The sequence below is a fragment of the Cyprinus carpio genome, chromosome B6 (genome assembly GCF_018340385.1).
Source record: "Cyprinus carpio isolate SPL01 chromosome B6, ASM1834038v1, whole genome shotgun sequence".
NCBI lineage: Eukaryota > Metazoa > Chordata > Actinopteri > Cypriniformes > Cyprinidae > Cyprinus > Cyprinus carpio.
This window is the reverse complement of record NC_056602.1, coordinates 20,273,047-20,299,501: the sequence shown is the minus strand read 5'-3', so window position 1 is coordinate 20,299,501 and position 26,455 is coordinate 20,273,047. Positions and strand designations below refer to the sequence as shown.

Below are 26,455 nucleotides of genomic sequence, written 5' to 3'. Positions count from 1 at the left end.
TGGAGAACATCAAACCTTTGGGGATTTGACAGTGGTTTGTTTCTTGTCCACAGGGGCGGGACTAATTGGAGCAGGCAGCTCCTCATTGGTCCCTTCCCTCTCCATCTTCCCCTCCTCCAAATCAGGTGACTCTGACTTCTTGGGCACTGAAAGAATAAGCAGAACATACTATAATTATAAACTCAACATCCTTTTACACTAAATATTTAACTGAACTGTCAGACTTGTCACCTCTCTTTTTGCGGCGGTCTCTGATCAGTTTCTGCGTGATCCTTTTCCAGCGAGGCTGAGAGCTCAGCAGCTTCAGTTTGGACACAATGGACAGGTCATTACTGACAGCAGGCCGGAGCTCATTAAACAGGAAACGCAGCCTTTCGATCACTGGGGCGCACACCTCTTTATAAGAGCGGCCTTGCTCCTGGTGCGTCTGTAGCAGATGGTGAAAAGATCAGAGAGGAAGGGATCAAAAATACTGTATCATCATTACACTCCAACCCCATTTACACCCGGCGTAACCATGTATTAAAATGTAAAGCTAAGATGCTAAAGTGTTTGTAATTACTAATTTACATTTCATCACAAATATGACTGCTTGACCTGCATCAAGAATAATCCCATTATTTAGCTCACTTTTATCAAAGAACACTTGGCCTGGTACACCATTCGACACACATCAATCACAGATTTAGGGAGGGACCTCTGTTTCCCCTGGTCCACACCCAAGGCACATTGATCAACAAGTGAGAGGGCGACATGACCTGCATAAGAAAACAGAAATTAACAGTAACATTGACAACTATTAGAGTTTTGGACTAGTTCACAGAGCAGGATTTCAGAAATCCAAAATACAGAGAAGCCAATATCATGTAATAAAACAAGCACTTTAAGTTACCAAGGTCCTGGTGCTTGAGAAGGCAGCAGAGCAGCAGGCGGCCCACTTCCTCTACAGGATGTTCTGGCGGAAAAGTGATGGGAGTGATGAGATGGTACTGTTTACAGCACCGCTCGATTTGGCATAGAAAGTCCTGCAGCAAATAAGAAAGAATCCAACAATTATACATTATCTGTAATAATCAAATTGACAGTCAAATATTAGGAAATGGGCTGCATAATAAATTATACTAAATAAAGACACCAATAAGTGGTAGTCTATCTCTGTGTATGACCTTCACAGTGTGGTCCTGGGTGTTGTTGTCAGCGATGGCCTGCAGGAAGGGCTGGGCATGATCACTCAGGGTGATTCTGCGGCAGTAGAGTTTGGCTTTGTCTGGTGTGGTGGTCCCAGGAGAGCTGCAGTGGTCCTCATCCTTCTCCTCATTATAATTATAGTGGATCTGACTCGTCTGAAGACCACCAAAGAAAATTGATGACTGAAGCCATTCTGGAAGGTACAAGATTAAAGGCGATTAATTACATTTTGAATTAATTTAATTAATTTTGAAATGTTTTTTATTGATATACCACTGAAACGTTTGCAATATTATAAGTTAAATAAATAGACTCACTGGCACATTCTAATTCTATGCGGGAGAGAGGGGTGCTCATAGCCAGATATGAGGCATGTAGCCCCAGTAGCAGACCAAGGTTCCTCTCAGCATCTATCAGAGGTGAGGACAGACTGCTCAGGTCAGGAGTTGTCACCATTTCCTGGTTTGGCTGGAGAAAGACGTCCAAAAAAATAGAAACATGAAGTCCAAACATTTTAAGAAAAAAGCAGTTAGAATCTATAATACAAAGACACACAGACCTCCATGTACTGTCCCACACAGAAAGCTTGCATGAACTCCCTGGTGTCTTCAACCTGGAGTGCAGCCTCTAAAGCTACTACAGGGTCTTCTCCAACAAACTGGGCTGTGAGGGGAAACAGATGTCAATAAACTTATAAAGTGTTTTATTTCAAAGCAAAGTAACTAAAAGGTTTTAGTCATTTTAGTACTGTTGTTATACCAAGGATGCTGTTCCCAGTTAAAGTTTGAGTCTGGAAGTCTTTAATGTCATAGACCTTCCCATCAATGACAGTCCAGAAACCGCCATCTTTGTTATGATTCTCCAGGTCAGCTTTGCGGATAAGCGACACTTCCTCATTGTTTTTTGAGCTTGACCCATTAAAAAAGAATCCTGCAAAGAAAGAATTATTTTGAAAAGTTTTTACTATAAGATCTTTTTTTTTTTAAATACATTAATATATTCATACTGGATTAAAAAATAACTAAAAAAAAAGCAATCAGACCGTCTTGGTTATGAAGGAGGTGTGTGGATTAATCTGTCACATACCCATGAGTCCAGGCCAGGCGAGATCCTCATTATCATCTCTCTCCATCCCAGGCGAGATATGGTTAAAACGGTCCACGTGCTCCAGTAGAGCAGCGAGGAGAGGAATGGATCCAGTCTCCTGCATCAGGCCAGCATCACGGGTCAGCAGTAGCACGATGGAGACAATCAACTCTAGTAGCAAAACACCTGGAGAATGAAGAAACAGGATGCTTTGCAATTGAAAACGCCTTCAGAGACTTCAGAAGTAAAAAAAAAAAAAATCACATAGGTTTGGAATGACATGAATGTAAATGATTTTCAGAATTTAAATAAACAGAATTGTCGTTTTTAGATGAATTTATTCATTCAATGCTAGCATCATCCTAAAGCTATAATTTAAATTTGGTGAATTTTACATAGTAACATGGCATTTTTACCTGTGAGATCTCCCTCAAGCACACGTGCCACCTCTGCAAAGTGACGATGACTGTTGAGGGCGATGCTGGTGGCCACAGGAAGGATATCTCCAATGTGTGTGCACAGCAAAGCCATGTACTTCTTCAAAAGAGACCCCACTCCCAGAATCTCTGAGTTACTCAAAGCTGTGACAATAACAGATACTGTTGACTGGTTGCTCAAACCTTAACAAAATCCCTGAAAAATTAAGTTCTTCTACTTACTGTATCCTCCCACACCCACAGTGCCACTGACCCCCACGTACAGCTTGCAGACCAACAGCCTCTGAAAGCGCAGCAGTAGGTCCAGAGAGGCCGAGCGCTCCTTGCTGAACTGCTCTGTGTCTTGGCAGTTTGAGATTCGTCGTGCCACATCCTTAAGACGAGCTATAGTCTGTGAAGCAATGTTTCTACAGAATAAAACACAAGGAAGAGTGTTACTAAAGGCTATGAAGTTCAGCTGATTAAGAGTGTTACTTTTTCTAAAACCCTCTTTAAGATTCCAAATGTTTCATACATTGAAAAGTGAATCACTGCAGTACCTGAGCAGCTGTTGGACCAGCTGGACCAATGGAAGGCTCTGCTTGTTTGTTGACTCATAGATGCCGGTGTTGATCAGGTCTTTGTCCAGTGTGGTGCGACAACGATGCAGAGAGGAGGCACTGGCTTCCTGCTCATCAATTTCCTTCTCTTTCTGTGCCTCTTTTTTAGCCTCGATATCTATAGAAGAAACACAGAGAAAGTAGTTAATCGGAATGTCAAAACAAAACAAAACAGAAAACACAAAAGATCAAAATAAAAAACAAACCAAAACCAAACCAAACTAAACTAAACTAAAATAAACCAAAATAAACAAACCAAACCAAAATAAAAAACAAAACACCAAACTAAAATAAAAAAAAAACAAACCAAAATAAAAACAACAAAACAAATATTTAACAAAAAGATAAATAAATAACTGAGTATATACACATTTCAGATAACACATAACACAATAATTTTTGACACTTCTCCCTCAGGGGTCATGAATCAGTTTCCTCTGTCTGGTTTTTGGCAGTGCTCTGTTAAATGTTGGAGATATAAGGCATGGAGGGTGAATAAATGATGAAGTGACTAATGAATAAAACATGCTGACCTGGATCTCGGCCGTGATGGCAGCATTCAAAGCGGACTCCAGTCCTCCGTCTGCCATCAGACTACTAACCAAGAGGTCGATCATGAAGCGACGGCCAGGACTTACACTCATCTCATTAGCAGATGCTAAAAAGTACAGAAATGCTTTTGACCATCAATGCTGTGATATACACAAACATGACCTTGACTGCTTGTTTTTTTTCGCACAACACAGTAGATTCTAAGTGCTGCGATAATGATTTATCCACAGATGTTACCAGATGTAAACCAGCCAGTTGATGCACTTAGTAGCACTTAGTTATTTATGAACTGACCTGCATTGGGCAGCAGTGAGGACAGGGCTCTGGCTCTTTCCTCCGCGGTGGGCAGTAGCACTGACCAGCCACTCTGGAGCACGGCCTGGGCGGCCGTCTGCACAGTGTTTAAAACCCCGGCGTTGCTGGCCAGCGTCACCACCGTCTGCTTGAGGTTATTAAGCAGCCCGCTTCCCAGGCCCAAACCCAGCTCCTCAGGGTCCACCTGGTTACTGATGGCAGCATGGAGCTGGAAGAGATAAAATACAATGACAATATTCAAGGTGAACTATGCTTTTAGGAGGACATTCCATTCAAACAGGTATTTTGGAATAAATCAATGTACATTCTATCATTTATATGGCAGGTAGTAGCCTAAAATTCTAGACAACTGACCTGTAATCTGAGCAGGTTGAGAGCGGTCACAACCATGCACTCTTTCTCCTGCGATGGTGGCCAATCAGAGCTGCCGTCCATGCCCTCGCTGACCTGCCTAAGCAGCAGGTCCAGCTGGTCAAAGGTCATCATGCACACATCCACCACGAATGGTACGCGGAGCCCCACGGACCACTCAGAGCATGACGACCATGCAAAACTCTGAGAAACAGAATATATGCAATAAGAAGTATGCAATCAAAAGCAGTATACAATGAATTACATTCTGGTGAAAGACAGGTTATACCTGGCCAGGGCCGCAGGAGATGCCTACTATGTGTTTGGAATTAAGGCCCGGCAGCGCTTTAGGCTGCTTCTTATTGGAGAAGAGCGTGTCAAAGTGCTGTAGTTTATCATTACTGCCCCAACTGTGCACCTCCCCTTCTTCTGTGAGGGCCAGGCAGTGTGTAGAACCAACTGCTACATCCACCACCCTCTTACCTGAATTGACAAAGAATTAAATGTTAAAAGCAGACGTCACATAAAATTAAAAATAAAAGGAGATGAAAACTGGTGATCGAGTTGAAATAAACCCTATTTTGAAATGTATGTGCTGATAAAGTCAACATGATATGGCATTTTGCTTCCATAATGTAACATATACAAGTGAAACAAGTGAATATTCCATGGGCAAAAGAATGTAGGGAGAGACTTGATTTGATCCATCTGGAACTGATTAAATCTGGATTGTAAAATTGCCTAAATATTTTGATCAAATAAAGCATAGTGCAAGTGACATCATTGCAAAGTCCTTTCAGAGGCAGATCAAGATATTTAGTTATTTTTGTATTACTTATATGCGACTATAGTGTTTATTAATTAATATTTAAAATGTATTTTTTATTCATACATTTATTTTTTTAAATCTTAATTTAAATTTTAGTAATTTTGTTATGCGATTTTGACGTTTTCTAGTTTTTGTTATATTTCTATATAGCTTAAGTTTTTTAGTTTTAGTAATTTTACTTTTTCATCTAATATTTCATATCAGCTTTATTTCATTTTTAATTTATTTTAATAGTTTTAGTAAACAATAATAACAGGGTTATGTTTCAATGAAAGAAAGAAAAAAAGTTTCCTTCTTTGGAATAATATGTGAATTAAACATTCACAATGAGGAACTTTTCAATATTAGGTCAGGAGCATGTTAAAAAAATATATAAATGTCATGTTGACTTTGCCTTCAGATTTCAAAAACCTGAAATGTGTATTTTGTGAAAACGCAATTATTGAAAACACTGAACCTTGTAGACTGTCAAGCAGTTTGGGATAGCGGACGTGTTCGTCAGTGCCGTGGCCAAGTCTCTGATTGTCTCCTTTGCCCCAAGTGTACACTTGTCCATCTTTAGTAAGAGCTACGGAGAACTGGCTCCCACAGCACACCTTCACGATATCCAAATCCTGTAACTTCTCCACAAGTTTTGGCGTTTTGCATCCATCACTGCCCCCACGACCAAGTTTACCATAGTCACCATCACCCCATGACCACACCTGACCTGTAAAGGGCATGCGAGAGAAATTATGCCATCCACACATTATCTTAAAACCACTCCTGAATGTGCGCTTATTAGATGTGTACCATTCTCAGTCACAGCAAGGGTCTGAGCATCTCCACTTCCACAGGCCACATAGACCACCTTAAGCCCCTTCAGAGCAGTTACCAGCATGGGAGTGGTCTGGTCCTCACTAGAGCCTTCAGAAAAACATACAAGCTCCATTTAACTGTGTCCTGTAATAAGATCCTATATGTCCTGTTATAAATAGCAGTGGATTTTAGCTGGATTTATACTGGAGATGTTACCGTGGCCCAGCCTGCCGTAGTTTCCTCGGCCCCATGTGTACAGCTCTCCATCTGCTGTAATCGCTGCGCTGTATGTGCTGCCACACGCGATGTGAATAACTTGCTTCCCTGCCGGCCTCCCTGAGAATACTGCAATCACAGTGGGTTCCTCTAAATACCTGTAGAAGCACAAGTAAACAAACTTTATGTTGTGTGATTCTTTGCATACAAAGAACTATATTGTTTTTAAATTGCATACTAGAATGGTTGGTTTTGACTGGTCAAAACACAGCATTGAACGGTTAAGTATTTTTATAATAATTGCTAAACTGTTCATTTAAAGCTGTTAATGACAACATATTTGTGCTTAGCCTTAATGACTTTGATATTAATTTATTTTTCCCTTAAACATGACATGCATTTTTAATACTCAAGAGTTTTCTTTTTGAAAGAAATTATTTTTATTCAGCAGGGATGCATTAAACTGATCAAAAGTCAGAGAAGAGTCACTTATATTTCTAAACAAATATATACATATATATTTTTGTGAGAGATACTGTTCATTCATATTTTGTTGCAGTCAGGTATCTTTTGATAGGTTTAGGTTTAACATTTGTAATTAATTTATGTTTATTGCCATTATGTGAGGTGATTTTTTGATTGCCCTTATATGTTTTTTTTTTTTTTTTTGTCACCTGTCTAAACAAAAATATGAACAAAAAAATTAAATTCAAAGTAAATTGTTCTATAAAAAATATATATATATATATATATATATCCAAAAACCCTGAAAAAAGGCACAAATTCCACAAAAACATTTATCAGCACACTGATAATAACAAGAAATCAGTATATTAGAATAACTTCTGAAGGATCAAAAATCTGTTTATTTCTGTAATGTCAAGGCTAGGTTTTAAATTAAATAAAATTTTATATAAAGAAAAACAGGACATTTTTAATTGTAATAATATTTCACAATATTACCCGTTTACTGTATTTTTTTAACAAATAAATGCAGCCTTGGTAAGCATTATAAACATTTTAAAAATCATATCTACCTGAAACTTCTGCTGTTGTGTATATACAGTATTTGGGTCTGAAGGATAAAATTGGAAGTTTGATGATTTTGGTGTGCTCTTACGTAGTGTCTCCATGTCCCAGCCTGCCTCCATCTCCACAACCCCAGGAGAACACATCCCCATTGACTGAAAGTGCCAAGTAGTGCTGCCCATCCGGGTGAGCTGCAAGCTCCAATATTTTTCTGGATGACAATGCGTGGACTAGCATAGGGGCCTAACAGGAAATCACAGGTTAGTTTAGTGCACAAATCCAAACTAGAAAAATAGAGACAGCAACAGTTATACACACATTAACAATAATCTCTAAAGTGTGTGAGAAAAAACAACAACAACATAGCATTCAGCTATCAAAATGAGGGACTCACTAGCGTAGTGCTTTTGTAGCTTTGTGTATAGACAGCACCAGTGATGGTCAAGATGAGGAAACCCTTCTCTGAGCAGACAATCTGTGTGACGCCCAGGTTTGACAGTGCCTTGCACTGAATTGGTCCATTCACATTAGCGTAAGGCTTCCATCCAAGCAGACCCCAACCAATCACCTCCTGCAGGGTACTCTGGAAGAGGAAAGACATAAAGAGATTGAGCTCTGTGAAGAATGATTTTGTTTTCCTCAAAGAGGGATTACAGATCATAATCACAAACAAGAGTTCCCTGGGGCTTCCTAGAGATTCATTGTGCTCTAGAGTCAACAAGCAGCTTCAACACAAACAATAAAAAGTGGGACGCTAGGCAAACATGTAGCATGATTAAGATGACACAAAGCTGAGCCACTGTTATGTCCTGTGAGACACAAATAAAATGCAAATAAAATGTCAAGGCACGGTGTTGCATGCAGTACCTTGTTAGAGGTGGGTGAGCTGCACTGTGGGGGGCTGCATGGGGCCGCCAGGCGGTCCAAGTGTGCCATGATGACTACAGCTGTCTGCCGCAGATCAATGGCCAGGTCATTATCTTGAGGCAGTGTAAGGTAGCGCAGAAAACTCTCATTTGGGCTCAGAGGGGCCGAAAGGATCTGAGAACATAAGTAGTGAGACATAAAACCTGGTAGAGCAATGCAGTTATAAAAATGATTCAGGGATTCAATCTCACCTCAATCTCCTCTTCAGGAACAGGCTCCTCCTTACTGCTGTGGATGTTCTGGAAGCGCTGCAGGAGGGGCAGTAAGGGGGCGCTGGTGCCCTGGGTCGAGCGCTCATTATCCATTTCTCTGGTTCCACTGTCCCAGAGCCTCAGCAGCAGCAGAACTGCAGACAGTAGCTGACTAAAACACAATCACATGCAAAAGTGAGTTAGAGTATTTATGAATATGATTCTTCGGTCCTATCAACAATCTTAGAAAAGTCACATGCAAGGTTGAAAATTAACACTAGGTAAGAGCCAACTGAGAGTACTTTTAATCATTTTATCAAAAGGAATTTTGGTCAGTGGTCATATGTAACATCATGCTGAATACCTGAGAGTTCCTCGCTGCACTGCAAGCTCCAGAAGGATGGCCAGGGCCAAGTGCTGATCCTGCAGGGGAATGTTACTGGGCGCTTTTCCACTGGCACTTCCATGAATGTCACTGAAAAACAACATTAGAGTAAAATGAGCTTAAATAGCAATGAGCTTTAGGAGTGTGTAGATTTATGATCAGTTTGCGTAAAAAAAAAAAAGTTGAAGTCAGAAAGAACTTTTTTTTTTTAAAAGGAAATTAATACTTTTATTTAGCAAGGATGTTTTTAACTGATCAAAAGTTACAGTAAGTAAAAAATTATAATTTTTATTTCTATGGGCTTTTTATGCTTTTATATTGAGATAGGACAGTAGATAGAAGACAGGAAATTACTGGGAGGACAGAGGAGCGCAGGATCGGCAAAGGAGCTTGAGACGGGAATCGAACTCTGGTCACCGTGAGCGCAGTTGTGCTATGTGTCAACGCACTATTGGTGCCAACCAGTAAATAATAAAATCATTACAACTGTTTTCCACTGATAAAAATAAGTAATGTTTCTTGAGCAGCAAATCAGCACATTAGAATGATTTCTGAAAGATCATGTGACAATGAAGACTGGAGTAATGGCTGCTGAGAATTCAGCTTTGCAATCACAGGAATAAAACATTTTAAGTATATATATATATATTTTTTTTTTTAATTAATTAAAATTCAATTAACTGCAATAAAATTCTACTGTATTTTAATAAAATGGTTAAATAAATGCAATCTTGGTGTACTGTATCTTTCAAGTTTTCTAGTTAGAAGATAAAAACTTATTACACAGGAATTAATATTACTACTTGTGCATTTTGGAATAGTGAACATGAATAACTGGCAAACCTGAGGAATTTGGTAGCCCTCTCGACCACCTCCAGCCAGACGGGCGACACAGTGCCCTCATCAAACAGGGTAGCTTCTGGAAGAGCCCGCAGAGCATCCAGAGACTCCTGCAGTAACTCACTGCACAGGTCTGCATCATCACCTGAGATGCCACAAACAATTTATGAGTGTGAATATAAGAGTATACATTTTTAGGCTGCCATTATTATGCAGTGCTTTGGCTACCAGACAGTCTGCACTGTCATTAGAAGTTTATAATAAAGTTACATCTTTAAATTCATTCTCATCAAAAGCACCATCTTCACAGCCACATTCAGGCAAGACGTTTTTGGCTTCTGCATCACGTCTAACGGCACACTGTTTCTTTTTAACACATTGCTCTGAACATTACACTTGATGTCGTATCAAGTTAAAAATAGTCCAGGGTTTTTAAAAGCGGTGTCTGATTGGGACACATTTTTACTTCCTTTTCTCACTCAGAGTTAGTCCAGGTAGGGGTGTTTGATTCCAGGTTTTTCAGAGTCGACTCTGACTCCCGACTCCTACTACTGGAGTCGACTCCTCGACGCCATTTAGCTTGACTGTCCAAACTAGTCCAATTTATTGGTGGTGACATTACCTTTAAATGAGCTATCAATGATCAACGTTGTTAGATTTTGCCGACACCTAATTTTACAGAGGGATAACAAATAAAAAATTTATATAGGCAGTGGTGGATTATTATGTCAGAATTAAATAAGGTATTCTTTATTGAATCTGTCACATTATAATGGTCAGGGGATGGTGATATATTGGCTTAAACAGCATTGATATTAAAAATAAATACAATGCATACAAGAATACTTTTATTCTTGTTTATCATCGCAGTGATTGTTTACCAAGAGTCTATTTTCCCTGTTCTGCACACACTGAATTAAAGTGACAGCGCATTGCTCACGGTAAAAATGAACATGGATTGATACGAAATGTATTAATTAAACCATAAATGCAAACAAGTAAGCCTAAAGATGGCTTTTTAGCAATGGGGGTAAAGCAAAGAAAAAAGTTACCTTTTAAATAGGCTACACTACGGAAACATAGATGTCACTCGTGGAGTTACAAAAATTTCTATATGTCCAGCAGTATTGTAATAATGACGCAAAAGAAAAGGCACGAGACGGCTGTTTCTGTCAATGGTAAGTTTTAATTTAAAATGTTTGTGATAGTCTACTACCTTTTAATGTAAGAAATGTAGACTGCAGGCTGTGCTTACATTTTGCTACTTGCTTGAGTATCTTGATAATAAATAAATATATACATAAGTCATTTTAATATATTGCGCTTGTATGTCTATGAAAGATTGTATTAGCTACTGTGTAAAAAGATAATCACTGCTTTAAAAAAACATTTTTTTTAGTAATGTCTGGATTTGAAATCAAAGTAATGGTGGTAAATAGCCATGGATCCTAGCGCACTACAAACATCTGAAAGCACAATGAGCCTGTGCTGCTTCTACACCGCATACGAACCACACTGCAAACGGAACCTCGCTTAATTTTGTTTACTCTATATGATATACTGCACTCAATTGCCATTCACTATATATGGATTTGAGAATCAGTGAAGAGTTCAGCGATGGAATCGACTCTGACTCTAGAGCTATTCAGAGTCGAGGAATCGACTCCCCATCCCTAAGTCCAGGTGATTTTATGACAGGATCAGACCTCCATAATCTCCCTTTAGTCTTAAAAGTCATACAGTCATCCAATTTTTTTAGGGACAGACATTTATGGACCGAAATCATGATACGAGTAATTTTACATTATAACAATGAAACAATTCACAAATATTTAATATGAAATACTATAAAAGGTTTACATGATAAATCCCATTAAAATTTAGTTACATTATATATTAAACATATCTATGTATGTATAAGCAATATCACACGAATTGCCATGCGATATAGCTGTATATCAGCACAGTTGGGATACTGGGTTTATACAACACAGTTCAACAGCACAAGTGTGTAAATAAAGAAGAGACAACAGTGTCTTTTAAAACCCTCTTTTGTGCAGAACTACTTTCCACCACAGATTCAATGACAGTTTAACAGCTGAGGCCAAGCCTCCATTACTAATTCAAAAACACCACTTTAGAACTAGTAAAGAGGAAATGTTGAGTCGATTCTTTGCAGCTCATTGTATTGAGTGTTATGAGAGAGATCACTTGAGAGAGTCTATTAATTGCATCTGATATTCATTCTTCAGGTCGATATTATATCCATAATCACAAAATCAGTTTGAATATCCACTGAGGAAAGCGATATCTTTGTCCTCGTACTTTTAATAGTTAAAGGGATTTCCCATGACAGCAAAGTCAACGCATTTGTTGGTTGTTTTCCTATGGTTGCATCTTATAAGGCTGTTTAAAGTAAAAATAACATCCTTGTTTCAGTCCCTTTCAATATAAAAGTCCTTGCAACTCGCTCCTAAAGACAGTCGTAATAATTCAACTTTCTCTGAAGATGAAATTATAAATCACTAACAGACCCTTTCACAATACCAAATACGGCATATACAGCACTCTAGTTAATATTTAATTAAAATTACATAAAAATATTTATACATTTATATTTAATTAAACAAAAATAAATTAAACTTAACTTTTCCCTATTTAATATAAAATTTATATTTTTTTTATATATATTTAATGTTTTTTTGTTTGTAGTTTGTATGGTTTATTTAAGGAACTTTATCTCATTTGATTATACATTATATATTGTAAAAACTAACAAAACAACAACAACAAAAAACAGTAGGCTCAAAACAGCACATCTAGCATTAGAAAACAGATCATTCCAGCAGTACAAATCAATACAGTCCATGACCTTTTAGCAGATCACTGCTTTATTCTTAAATGAACCTCTGAGGTTGGAGTGTAAGTTTCGTAAAGCAGGCCTTCTATAGACCATGATACCATTCAGCTCCATGTATGAGCTCTGATGTCTCTTTCCCACCACAGACAGGAAAACCTGACCACTATAAACTTTATTACAGGATGAACATTCACCCTTCCTCTCATTTATCAGCCTCCTCCCATTCCAACCCTCATATTTTCTCTCATATTCTCACAACTATGGCAGTTCAGCTCAAATCCAGCTCTCGGCTGTTCAATAGAACGTGCATATGGCTCAGGTTTCAGGGCGGCTTTATATCCCGGGCCAGAGAGGCTGTTTCCACCCATTCCCTGTGGACACTGTGCTGCACCGTTTTCAACATCTAAACAGATCACAACTAGATCTCCCACCAGTCTCTAACCTTCTGCTCAGCCTCGGTGTTTCAGCTACAGGCAGAACAGAAAATTCTAAATAAACTTCAAAAAAAGATAAACAGTACAAGCTAAAAATAAGGCATAAATCAAAATAATAGTAATAAAAATAATAATAATACCAGGGCTTGAAAATAAAGAAAAAAAATAATTAAATGGGTTCACTCCGAGCAGAATCGATATTTTAACATTTCTGTTACTGCGTTCCTCTGAATTATTACTGTTCTGAAACTGGTCCGAGTAGAAGAAATACCGTTAATAACGTTATTGTTTAAAAACATAACATTAAAATAACGTTATTAACCAGTTAATGGACATTCCAAATTTGCGATTCTGTTCGGAACTATAAAATTTGATTTAGTTTCTGGTTCTGTTCTTGTCAAAATTTCATTCGTTTCCAGTTTTCGTTTCTTGAAACGGTTCAGAGCCCTGAATAATACCTAAACATTGCATTTTTGTCATGCAAATTAACTTTCAAGTTTCAGCCTAAATAAAGCTTAATCATGACAAAAGCCTTTACTGTCTTCTTGGAAGGCTTTGCGGCTTTTGTGAGAAGCAAAAATCAGTAGACAGGAAGGTAACTTGGAACAAGAATAAGAGACCATACACAATATCTAAACATTTTTCTGCAACATGAGATTAGAGCTGTTTGGAGAATAAACCCTCTTAAATGTCTCTTTACGTACTGGTGTGTGTGTGTGTGTAAAACTTGTTTTTTGATATCTTTCATATTCTGTGTGCTGGTCAGTTCACAGCAGTGATAGTTTAAATAGATTTTTACATTTTATGGGCATTTTTACCTTTATAATTTCTTTTTTTTTCTAAAAGTGTGCTTCATCTTTTGAGTCAAATTCTTACATTTAATCAGTCAATTAGAATAATAAGAAATTTGGACTGTTACCAAACAAATAATATCAGTATCAAAATTCATCTTTGCAATGCAGAGGAAACAGAAGCTGCATACGAAGAGGCATTTAGATGTAGGCCTGTTTACACTATTTAATTCAGCTCAGAGGGACATGAATGCATTTAACTTGCAGTTACAAATGCATAAATAATATTGTTATTTTAAACATTAAACACTGAATACTGATATTTACAATTATTTTAAAAATGAAAAGATACTTTAAATATGAAATTAAAACCACCAGTAGGTGGCAGCAAGTCATTGTGTTAATAAGCGAGTTATTGAGATTGAACAATCATTTCAACGGTCGATTCATTCAGGAATGAAATGCCGTCATGTTGCTCAGAGACGCAAAACAGTGCAGTGGCTGTGTTTGGAATGATTTTTTGTTGGTGAAATAAAAAAAAGGCAATATAGTGTCTAAAACGTAAGTCTCTTAATATAAACTTCTTGTTCATTTTTATTTTGATTTGTTTCATTATATCATTTGTATTTGTGATGATTTTGATTTTAGAGGTGAAAACTGGGACTCTTTGTGTGATATTGACTAACTTTCTTTCTGTGGTATTTTTATGCACAATGGCGCTTAGACTTTTACAAAACATAGCTAACATAGGGACATTATAACTAGCCACCATATTGTATTACAGTCTATGGTCCAGCGTTTATCAGGTTGTGCGTCAGTAATAATGGTCCATGGGCAAACACAGTGTTCCATGTGTAGTTACAGTAAATGGACTAAACAATGATTTTTTTGTATTCAAGTTACTCAGGGTATTCAAGGAATCGTTTCAGCCCTACTTTATGTTCATTAATGTTTGTGTCAATATTTCCAAGAACCTGGTTCTGGTTATTAAAGACTATGGTCTGTCTTTAGATGTCATTTCACATGCAGATTGGTATGACATTGGAATCCTAAAAGGGGATTAAGCAGTAAAATACAAAGTGACCTACACATTAAACGGAAGGATTTCTGAACAGGTGATTCATATATATATATATATATATATATATATATATATATATATATATATATATATATATATATATATATATATATATATATATATATATATATACACACATAACCTCATGTGAGCCACAGAGCAGGAAATAGTTGTAAAGTAGCAGCAAATCCTCAGCTTATGTTAAACCACTCTTTCCAAGAATTTGATTTTAGAAGTATCTCACAGACAAACAAATGCCATTAATATTTTGTCAACAGAACTGCTATTGCAATCACAGCCCATTATGGGCAATGGATGCTGGGTAATGTGCAAGTAACTTTCATGGCTAGCCAAACCATGCTGGAAATGGCTTACCAGATCTCCAGGCTCGGCGAAGAAAGGCAAAGGCAAAGGAAAGAGCTGCTCTTGATCCCACCCTGGCCAAACCCTCCACTCCTTTACTGACTGGCCGAGCACTGAGGAAACAGACAAAAACATTTCAGCCTATTATTTTCATTGCTTCTATATAAAGCAGTTTCAAATGTAATCCAATTTCAATCAAAGCTCTGTTCCTCATACCTTTTGTTATCGACGGCAGAGAGCGGAGGGCTGGGGGGACTTTTCCAGCGCACTTTGTACTTTTCCTCCATCATACTGTGGGTGAGTGAGATGAGGTAGCGCTCCAGGATCACCAGTCTCTGGCTCAGGCGCAGAGCGGAGAGTGTGCTCTTAGCCGTCTGTGAAGACAGCTTCTGTTGGTCGTCTACCAGTGCCATCACACAGTCCTTCAGCTCTCCAGTTTCTGAAAAAATAAAAAAAATAAAAATAATAATAATAATTATGAGATATACAAGTAAATAAAATAACTATATCTTTTTACTTCAGGATTGCTTTTACTTGATTAATTTTGTTCTTAGTTTCTTGCTTTATTATTTAGTGTCATTCCAGGTTTCTTTTTTTGTGTGTTGCTCTGTATTTTGTAATTTAATTTTCATTGTTGTGCTTGCTTGTGTTGTGAAGCACTTTGAGAAAGCAATTTTTAAAGATGCTATACCAAATAAATGTATTACTATTATTTTAATGTAGTAAAACAAATGGCAAAACATCCATGTTATATTAAAAAATATGACAGTTGATATAGTCAATATAATAATATATAACAAAATAAAAAAGGTGATTTAATATAAAATAAATTAATATAATGTGGATATATGTCATAGTACAATATTATGCATTTAACACACTTGCCCTGCCCCAGACATATGTGGGTATTCTGACATTTCATACAGCTGATTGATGACAAATATGAGGCAGGGCAAAAACTCACTGCTGATGGAGCCTAGAGAACATAGTTAGAATGTCCCTAAATGTCAAGATATGGGGCAAAAATGCCCTGTTTGAGTCATTTCGAGCGCCGTCTCATATTTACATCATATAGTTAAGCAATATCACACAAGCAATCGGCTAAGTGCAATATCAAACAAGTGCAAATGTTCAGTAAGTAAGAAGTTAATATTGTGTTATTTTAGACACGTTGTCCGTTTTGCTAAATTTTGTCAACAAAAATACAAAGACGAAGCAGAACTGTTCACAGGCATTTCATTTCTTAATACATGTTTTGAATGAACTGGGTGAACCATTTGGCATGTTGGATTTGAAGCGGCACTGCACAGACCGATTGGTGTATGACAAAGTACCACGAGAGCGATTCAAAAGCATAAGGAGTCATCTGCTCTCTATAGCTCTTGCGGTACTTTAATGTCACACACCAATCAGTCTGATGGTTATGATCCGCTTCAAGATGAACAAGTCAAGCCTAATGATTCAATGGACCATTCATAAAGAACCATTTACTTCACTCCTGAATGAATCAGCCATTTGAACCAAATGAATGAATAAATGACTCGATGACTTAATCATTAAGACATTTACCACCACCTACTGGCAGTTTTAGTTTATTATGTAGCGTATCATTTCATTAAAGAAATAATTTCATATTTCCATAGTAATAATAATAAAATTAATAAAATAAATTATTAAAGGTTTAGTTCACCCACCCAAAAATGACAATTGTGTCATCATTTACTCACCCTCATGGTCCAAAAGAGTATGTAATAAATTTTATCAAACAAAATATTTCATGCTGAAGCTACTTTTTAGTAGCAATTAATTTGCAACTAATTATATGCCACATCATGTAATTAATTAGATTAAAAAATTTAATCGCTTACCAGCCCTACATATTATATTATATTACATTAACTTGGACTACTATTATATTTTATGTCACATAAACATAACATAGTATAATAACTGTATTTAAGAGACCAGTTCAAGTAGGCTTTTTTTAAACTTTTGCTACTCCAATCCCTGACTACACAAAAGTTATAAATAGTCTCTGTGTGGCATAATGGCATAATGCCTTAGCATTTCATCAAGTTCTTGATATTATGATAGCACTAATTTGATCTCTGTGTTGTACCAATTAACAATGTTTTGTTTATGTGAAATACAATCTCAAGTTGCAAAGTCTACAAAATGCAAGTCTATATGGAATTGAATCGAGTAATAATGATGCTGTATAACAATGTTCGCTGCAATTTGAGTCCTTGAAGGGCATTCCAGTCTAAAGCCTTCATTATGCTTGCCTGAAACTGTCTGCCTGGCTCCACTGGACTGTTGTTACGGATGTGCATACATTCAGCTCTTCACAGCCTCTGGATAAAAGCCTCATACAGGCAGACAGGGTGATTTAAAATAGCCGATCTGAAATCCACTTAAGCCTTATGTAAGCCAAGCTGCCTAACCCTCACAGGCCCTGAAGCAGTGCAGTCTGTACAGCAGCACTAAGAGGTCATAGTGCATGGTACTGTGAGAAAACGAAAGGGTTTGAGCATGTCACACAAAGATAAGTAAAAGAACGGCTTTTACTTCCACATAGCTATCTGACGATTTATTTCGCTTTAAACAGGCTCTCACAGACGTTAAAAAGCACTTGTTCATTTCCTGCAATTCAATATTATGCTTCTAGCATAGCAGTTGGTGCTGTTATCAGTAAATGTCCTCTTTTTCACCACCGCTTTCATTGCTAGAACAATGGAGAGATGAGAGGAAAAGATAGGGCTCTTCTACTGGTCTCTTTCAGGGGCTAGATGATCCAGATAAAAACTCACTTTAACATTTACAGGCTATTTTACAAAAGGTAAACCCAATCTAAAATTCATCTATTTGACTTCAAATCGGAACTATTTGACTGTGTGAGAATAAAATTGCCATCTGATGCAGTTCTTTTATTTTACATGAGGAATAATTTTTAAAGGAAAATTAATCTATTAATTTCTCTATAATCATAGATTATAATCAGTTTTTTAAGAAATTAATACTTTTATGTGAAGTGACAGTAAAGACATTTATGTTAAAAAAATATTTTTTTAAAATGCTATTTCAACTTTCTATCCATCTGTAGAATCCTGACAAAAAAAGGATAGCAGTTGTCTACCATTTTCATCAGAAGACCAAATTATTATAGTTTGATAAATTACGAGGTTGAAAAATATCATTAAGCTGAGAAACTGTTTTTAACATTGATAAAAATAAGAAATGATTCTTGTGCATATAATCAGCATATAAGAATGATTTCTGGTGGATCATGTGATACTGAAGACTGGAGTAATGTCTGCTGAAAACGCAGCTCTGAAATTAAAATATAATACAATAAAAAACAGTTACTTTAAATTGTTTTTAAATTGTAAATAATATTTCACAATAGTACTGTTTTACAGTATTTTTAATCAAATAAATGCAGCCTTGGTGGACAAAAAAAAAAACTAATCTTAATCTTACGGATCCCAAATATTTGAACAGTAGTGTAACTTGGAGTATTAAGCAAAAACCTTATAATTAAAATCTTTTAAAATACCACGGTATAGCTCAGTGTTTTCAGTACTAAATAAAGGGTGGATGGGCTCCCTCAATGCAAAAACAAAACTCTGCAGTAAACACTGTTGTGGACATAGTATTTTGCAATAGGATGCTATAAGAAATCCTGCTGAGGTGGTGTGTTGGACTGCACCTGCTCTACTACCATGTGATGTTCATATGGGGCCTATGTGTCTTTCCATCAGCATGTTCTTATCACCACCCACCAGAAAGCTGCTCCACCTAGACCTGGCCTACAACCACACACAGGGCAAAAATAACCTCACAGACAGTATGTACAGTCACCCGAGCCCCAAACACCTCATGCGCCAACCAGAACACACACACACACACACACACACACACACACAAGCTGAAACACATGCAGGGTAACACACACTGTGTGCACGTCTGCCAGAGGAGGAGTAGGTCACCTGTGTGGTGACAGGGCTGAATAACTGGGCCACATTTAGATGTGGCAAATCCATCTGCTATTCTACATTACAGCACTTTGCTGATGAGAAACTCGGCCAATGGAAACTGCTCAAGGGTTTGCACTTAGATGTCAAGTGCTGAGGAGAGAGAACAACGTGTAAAGTTGTGGGTGTCGTGTATGATTAGATGCAGGCACATGCTGAAGTTTAATACTTAAAGATGAAACGGAAGTAGTAACGTATTTTTTCTTCTGTATTGTGACAGATCAGAGTGAAAAAGGTTATAAAAATAAAAAGTATGGTGGGTACTTGTTTATTTGCATTGGTTTTTAAGGCTTGAGTGTTTAACTCAAAAATAGAGGGAGATGACTGGTCTTCTTTTCAATTTTGTGATTGGTTGTAGAAGTAACTTTCTCCAACACTAAACATACCTAAAACACAGGATATGAGCCTCCTTTTTAAAACACCTAGACGGCATGCAACTGAATAAAATAGAGAACAAGTTGTTGAAATATGTTTCAAAAACATGTTTTTGTGCTCGTGGGAAATCCTATGCAGATTAAGCCGATGATGTGTGAGTGGGATGACCGTGCAAGATGACAGTCAGCGGATGCAGTAATCAGCATGTTGAGTTCAGCACTCTCTATCTGAACCCAGAGCATGTTATTAAATATCACCACCCACCTGGCTGCCTCCCCCAGTCCCACATCTCAATGATGGAGTGATGGAAAGATGAAGCCGCCACCTCCTCCTCTTCCTTCTTTTCCTTATCGTTTGTATCATCTCTCTTTTGGGTGCAATCAGCACAGTCCTCTGAGAAGTTGATACATTTTAGAAATTTAGAAAACTAAAAACCTTTAAGAAAAAAAGCTTCATAAACTTCATAAATATATCGTAATCCATGAGGATTCAAGGGTGACGTGGCGTTTTACCTGGATGGGCAGATTCTTCTCTGTCAAAGACAATCTCTCCATCCTTCACCATCTCGTTCCACATCTCGCTCAGTCCTTCAGAAGAGAAGGCTCGCTGTAACAGAAGAGATAATATTATAGCCATATAACCTTTTTTTAATTAATTCAAGGCCTAACTGAAAATACTGTATATATAAATATATTACTTTATAATGTATATACAATATGAAAACAAAAGTTAAATGTATTTCTGGTGTGGCCAGTAAAATAAAATAAAAAGTATATGTATGTATGTATGTGTGTACATACACACACATATATATGTACACATATACATGTACACACATATATACATATATACATTTATACATATATACATATACATATATACATATATACATATATATATATATATATATATACATATACATAGTTTTATATTTATCCACTGTACAGTGTGTACATATATATATATATATATACATATATACATATATATATATACATATATATATATATATATATACATATATACATATATATACATATACATATATACATATACATATACATACACATATATATATATATATATATATATACACACACACATATATGAATAAATGGCAGAGATGGCAGTTATCTTTTGGTGACTGACCATTAGCATCTGTAACATTTCTATTTCGGCCAACTAGCCCATTGAAATGCCACCACAGGCTCACTGAGGACTTAGTGATAATTACTGAAATTCAGAGCCCAGACTCAAGTTTCAAATGTCAAAAATTAATTGACACAACAGACTTCAGACTGTAGAAAGCAGAGAGACTTTCACAACAACCGAGTTGATGCTAATAACAGCTAAAGCACCTTGAGCAATACTCCAGTCCAGACAAATGTCACAGAGACCCAAATTCACACACAGATACACAAACAGCATTTTGGGGTGTTGATTTCATAAGACATAACTTCACTACTACCAGGAATCCGTACTAAATTCCTCCAGTGTTGTGAAACTTAATCTGTTGTACAATTATTCACAGCACATGTATTTTCCCTTCAAAACAAGAAGGGATATTTTTTTCAAACAAGATGTCAAATATAATATAGCAGTATAGCATATTTACCTGAATCTTAATTTAGCAAACGTCACTTTTTTATAGGCCAATCTGTTTGGTGTGACAAATGAAAAATGTAAAAAGGACATATAATGGGAATCCATAATTTTCAGACTTGGGCAGGCTGGAGAGAAATAAAATAGCTGTGTAATCACTTTAATATAGTAATGTACTAGCTAAAAAGGGTTATTGTACAAGTCACAGCATTAGCCAAAAGAGTTTTTCTTCTTAAAAAAAGGTACTGCATCTGATTGTAGAGTAAATCAATATCGAATTGAACTGAATCAAGACTGTAATTGAAACTAATCGCAAACTTGTGAATCGAAATTTAAATGAATTCTGAAATTTGTCTTAATACCCATCCCTACTTACTGCATTTTTTTTTTAATTAAAAAAATACATAAAAAAAGTCTGATTTAAAATACCCATCCATTTTATATTTTTTATATATATATATATATATATATATATATATATATATATATATAATATATATATATATATATATATATATATATATATATATGCTCTGCGTGTTTCAAAGTAAAGCACTGCTATGTGTTCTTTTATACACAAACAGCGCATGATCTGGTGTTTTCAGTGTCTCAGAAATATTATATATAATTTTTATACTTCTCACAGACAAAAAGGTACCCAGACAGCTTCTGGCAACCTCATAATAATCATAAAATCAGGCCACATGGGAAGTTTCCCTGTAAACAGCAACAGGAGGCCAGAAAAATAAGCATAAAGAGACTTCCATTCGCTTTAAGAGCTCGGACAGAAAGGCACATTGACTCAACCACACACAATGCAAGCTTTTCAACAGTTTAAGACTTTAAGCAATACTTTTAATATGCTACTGACCAGAATAAATTATCTATTTCCACTCAGAATCAGTACTCACCGAGAAACAAGATTAAAAAGATTTCCAGTGTCAAAAAAAAAAAACAAACAATTTGTGTTACTGCTGAAGCTTAGGTAGCACACTGCCTGTGTCACTGAACACAGCTAAAAGATGTAAATGATGACCAACAGTGCAACCAAATAGCTTTCGGATGAGGCCTTCAATAAATCCCTGCCCCCTAAAAAACATCAACACTCTATATTTAGCATCAAGGACTATATTTGAACCAATGACCAAATTCATTCCAAAATCTACCTGCAGGTCTATTTTTAGCCATTTGTCGTGGAAGCGCAGCTGGGCATCAAGGGAAAAAGATGGCGACGGCATCCTTCCCTCGGCTGTCCAGGCTGCAAATGCAGCCTTCCCTAAAGAGACACATTCACAGATCAAACAACAAGTTAACACTGTGAAGCTCTGACCAGCAAAACAGATTACATCATTACATCTATATCTCATTAAAACAACTATCCCCCCCAGTTTATATTGATCACTCGCATATGGATTTTCCCAAAGGCCCAGTTGTTCAGTGCAGCACAGTCTGTAGTTCATGATGCAATCCGGCAGTTTCAGATCACTGAGAACCATCTTCATAGCCAAATTCAGAACTTTTTATTCATTCCACATTCAGTATAAAACTGTTTAAAATTTATCTTAAACATCTAGAAATTAAAGGGATCGTTCACTCCACAAACAAAATCTGCTTTTTGCTAAATTCATATGAATTTCAAGAGTTTTTGAAGAATGTTTCCCCATTTAATGCACTGTCTGAAGATCTTATGCCTCAAAACGTAACCAAATTCAATATAGTCCACATTATTTCTGTACTTTTCAAGTCATATGATTATATTAGAGAGAGGAAAAAAATACTGAAATATAAGTTGTTATTCATTGATAATCTTACCCTCCAGTTAGCTGTTAACCGCTGAGTCAATGAACTCAAGAATCACCAAGACTTGGATAAAGCAATTCTTGAAATATAAGTTCACAAACAGTATGGACAATTATCATGATTTTGTGTGCTTAATGAGGTTTGATATATTTAGTCAGCGCACACTGTCAATGCTCAACGCATTCTTCAGAATTTCAACTTCAGAAAGTCATATGGCTTTGGAATGACACAGGGATCTGTAGATATTGGCGTGTTTAATTTTTTTTGGTGTGTGAACTGTCCCTTTACCTTCAAGCGTAAATCAACCTTGAAATGTTAAAATGCGTCTTCCATTTCTTTCCATAGTTCATAAAATGAACAGATGAGCCATTCTAGCAATAAAATATGAAAATAATATTATTCAAAATGATTAAAATATGATTGTGGTACTGTGGTACCTGATCGAACAGGAGTGCATCACTGAAATAATTTATTAAAACAAGCTGGGTGTTGGCTTAGTCATATTCTCTTTCCATATCTAATCATCCGAGTCAACATGTAGATGTAAGTAAAATATTGTTGTTGTTTTTTTAATCAACAGATGTTGCTGTAACGCTGCAGGTTGCTCTCTGTGATCGGTGTGTTGTTGATGTAACTCAGGCTGTCAGCCGCTAGCAGCTAAAAGACAGGACGTTCCTGAATACAGACAGTGCTTTGACTTTACTATTCCTGAACACACCACAGCCTATTAATACTGCAAACCAGTTATCTTTTCCTGTCCCCAAAGTGTTTTCGGAATCAACGCATGTTTTACCTGTTTGGATGTCTTATTGAATCCTTCTCCTTCGGTCCTTGCACCAGCTTTACTGCACTTTAATGTCGGCCATGTCGTGTGTTGACTGACAGCATCGACAGCCAAACAAATGAAAAAGAAAAAGATGACGTACCACAAATGGGGGGCGGGACGCCGCAAGAGCCAATCACATGCTGTGATGTACACACGGAGCACGACGTTCACTAAAATGAAAATTTATCAAATTATGTAAATTTCGTTTTAACGCATAAACTATAATATATATATATTTATATAATATATATATATTTATAATATAATATATATATATTTATATATATATATATTTCGTAATAATATATATATATTTAATATATATATATTTATATATATATAATATATATATATTTATATATATAATATATATATAATATATATATACATAATATATATATATTTCGTTTTAACGCATAAACTATAATATACAATAAGTATTTTTGCTAGGACTTACCTATATGGGGATTTTAAGCATAATATATGTATTTTATAATTTTAGGCTACATTTTTCTATGAATGGTCGCGATTTTTAGAGTTTTAGAGTTCCTTTTTTATTACACTAGGTTCCTTGTTATGATCATGATGTTTGAAAAAATAATTCTTAGAAGTACAACTATTTAATATAATTTCATAATTAATATGAGCTCATGAAATAGCATAAGTAACATTATATAAGAATAAGGGGGGAAAGTTAGATTTTTGTATTTTTAAAGGGTGGTAAATTAATTTAGCATTATTGCAGTGTTTTATAAAGTGTACAGGTTCGACTAACTCATGAAGTCATGTTTAAAATACTCTTGTTTTGATTCACATAATTCAAAGAAAGAATTTATAATGAAAACTATTTTTTATTATTGCTTAAATGAAATAAAAACAAAAAAAACTTAACACAATTCCAAATAGCATTAAAAAATGAAAACAAAAAGAAGACAATAAAATCTAAATCTAAATATTAATCATCAAAGTACACATCCAAAAAATGACACAATTTAAGGGCTTGTCATAAGTTTTAGGGACTTGAAGATCATCAATTCCTTCTGAGATTTTTTTTTCTGCATTTATGTATAAAATAATTTGCCAACACAGTAGTGTCATTATCCATATTTTTCATATAATCATTACCATATTTTTAAAGTCAAAGCATTACATTTTTTTTAATTAACCAAACATGAAGATGACCACAGAATGTTTTAGTAAATTAGCATGAATAAAATAGATGTTCCAAAGTCTATTAAATGAAAATTCTGCCATCATTTACTGCCTCATTCACACTTCACTTTCATTTTTTCCTCCATACAATGAAAGTGTATACCTGTCGAGAATGTCAGTTTGATATCCCATTTAAAGATGCACGTTAAGTCTCTCTTGATATTACAGCGCCACCTGCTGTAAATGATGCAGTAAACAGCTTTAAACTTCGCGCAGCCACCTCATGTTACATGCATGGTGAAACTCAGATGACGCAAAGAATACAACAACAACTGTACTCTTTTCATTTGTGTTAAAACGCGTATAACTTTATCTGTTAGAATATTCTTTATTAGATATTGTTAAGTCCTCTCTCTGCCTTAACCAGTAGAGGTCGTTAGTTTGGCAAGTAACTCCTGAGAATGAACTTCCGGGATGTAATGTACATCGGTTCATAATGTTTGTGTGCCTTTGTAGAATAACAAAAGCCACAAGATAACAGGCCTATGAAGGCTTCATCAGCTCAGTAAAACAAAGAGTGATATAAAGACTGACATTGACTGTCCATAAAATCTCATACATTTATGGACGAGGCTTCATTCCCAGTAGTTGATGTTTTGATTGCAGTTTTATACGTTTGTACTACACAAAAAGGGGACACTGCGAGCCCGTAAATCAGGTATTTCACATCAGAGGACTATTATCCCGCATATTTTGTCACACAGATCCCACAAATTGAATATTTAATGAATGATCTATGATACTACAGGTGGGACTTGCTTTGGCTGACTGTGTGTGGTGTACTTGCAAGTGAGTCATTCCTCCACTACTGCAAATAAATTCAATTCAAATTAATAATGGTTGTTTTAAAGTGTGTATTATTAACTTTTTTATATATTGATTGTAGGACAAATAGGAAATTTTCTGGCATTTAATGTTGCCCCCGCAGTTGTGGTCACTCCCTTTGAAGCCATTGGTGTCTTATCTGAGTGAATTTCTGTGTTATATTATATTATATTATATTCAAGGTGTCACATCAAGAGCAAAACTAGAGGAGAGACTGATGGACCTAGGTATCAAAAACATGTCTGGTGGAGCCATAATTCATCTACAGTATGGTGGTAGCCCAGTGGTTTAACGGTTGTGAAAGAATGTTGGTTTACCAAACAGTTTCAGTCAACACTGACTTCTATTTTATGAAGACACACGATTAAAGTCACTGGAAATCAACACTGTTTTCTTACCAACGTTATTTAAAAACAAAAAAAAAAATCTTCTTTCATGCTTTGATGAAGAAAAAAATCATACAGGTTTGAAAAACAAAATATTTCTTTTTGAGATGAATTATCCCTTTA

General features: G+C 36.1%; 1 protein-coding gene across 1 annotated transcript in view; it reads right to left on the bottom strand.

The window, feature by feature from the left end:
* LOC109091039 (E3 ubiquitin-protein ligase HERC2-like) overlaps positions 1 to 26,455 on the bottom strand; it is a 57,148-nt gene that overhangs the window by 29,832 nt on the left and 861 nt on the right. The window contains exons 2-31 of the mRNA XM_042726133.1: positions 22,450 to 22,559; positions 20,194 to 20,287; positions 19,946 to 20,074; positions 15,489 to 15,711; positions 15,285 to 15,385; positions 9,747 to 9,888; positions 8,883 to 8,993; positions 8,519 to 8,690; positions 8,268 to 8,441; positions 7,795 to 7,983; positions 7,492 to 7,643; positions 6,372 to 6,529; positions 6,150 to 6,263; positions 5,815 to 6,066; positions 4,818 to 5,011; positions 4,532 to 4,732; positions 4,157 to 4,385; positions 3,844 to 3,968; positions 3,251 to 3,429; positions 2,934 to 3,118; positions 2,691 to 2,855; positions 2,275 to 2,460; positions 1,948 to 2,118; positions 1,748 to 1,851; positions 1,506 to 1,656; positions 1,167 to 1,381; positions 893 to 1,025; positions 631 to 758; positions 232 to 427; positions 16 to 146 (exon numbers count right to left, since the gene is read on the bottom strand). Of these exons, the coding sequence (XP_042582067.1) occupies positions 16 to 146; positions 232 to 427; positions 631 to 758; positions 893 to 1,025; positions 1,167 to 1,381; positions 1,506 to 1,656; positions 1,748 to 1,851; positions 1,948 to 2,118; positions 2,275 to 2,460; positions 2,691 to 2,855; positions 2,934 to 3,118; positions 3,251 to 3,429; positions 3,844 to 3,968; positions 4,157 to 4,385; positions 4,532 to 4,732; positions 4,818 to 5,011; positions 5,815 to 6,066; positions 6,150 to 6,263; positions 6,372 to 6,529; positions 7,492 to 7,643; positions 7,795 to 7,983; positions 8,268 to 8,441; positions 8,519 to 8,690; positions 8,883 to 8,993; positions 9,747 to 9,888; positions 15,285 to 15,385; positions 15,489 to 15,711; positions 19,946 to 20,074; positions 20,194 to 20,287; positions 22,450 to 22,559 (4,814 nt within the window). The remainder of the gene's footprint in view (positions 1 to 15; positions 147 to 231; positions 428 to 630; positions 759 to 892; positions 1,026 to 1,166; positions 1,382 to 1,505; positions 1,657 to 1,747; positions 1,852 to 1,947; positions 2,119 to 2,274; positions 2,461 to 2,690; positions 2,856 to 2,933; positions 3,119 to 3,250; positions 3,430 to 3,843; positions 3,969 to 4,156; positions 4,386 to 4,531; positions 4,733 to 4,817; positions 5,012 to 5,814; positions 6,067 to 6,149; positions 6,264 to 6,371; positions 6,530 to 7,491; positions 7,644 to 7,794; positions 7,984 to 8,267; positions 8,442 to 8,518; positions 8,691 to 8,882; positions 8,994 to 9,746; positions 9,889 to 15,284; positions 15,386 to 15,488; positions 15,712 to 19,945; positions 20,075 to 20,193; positions 20,288 to 22,449; positions 22,560 to 26,455) is intronic.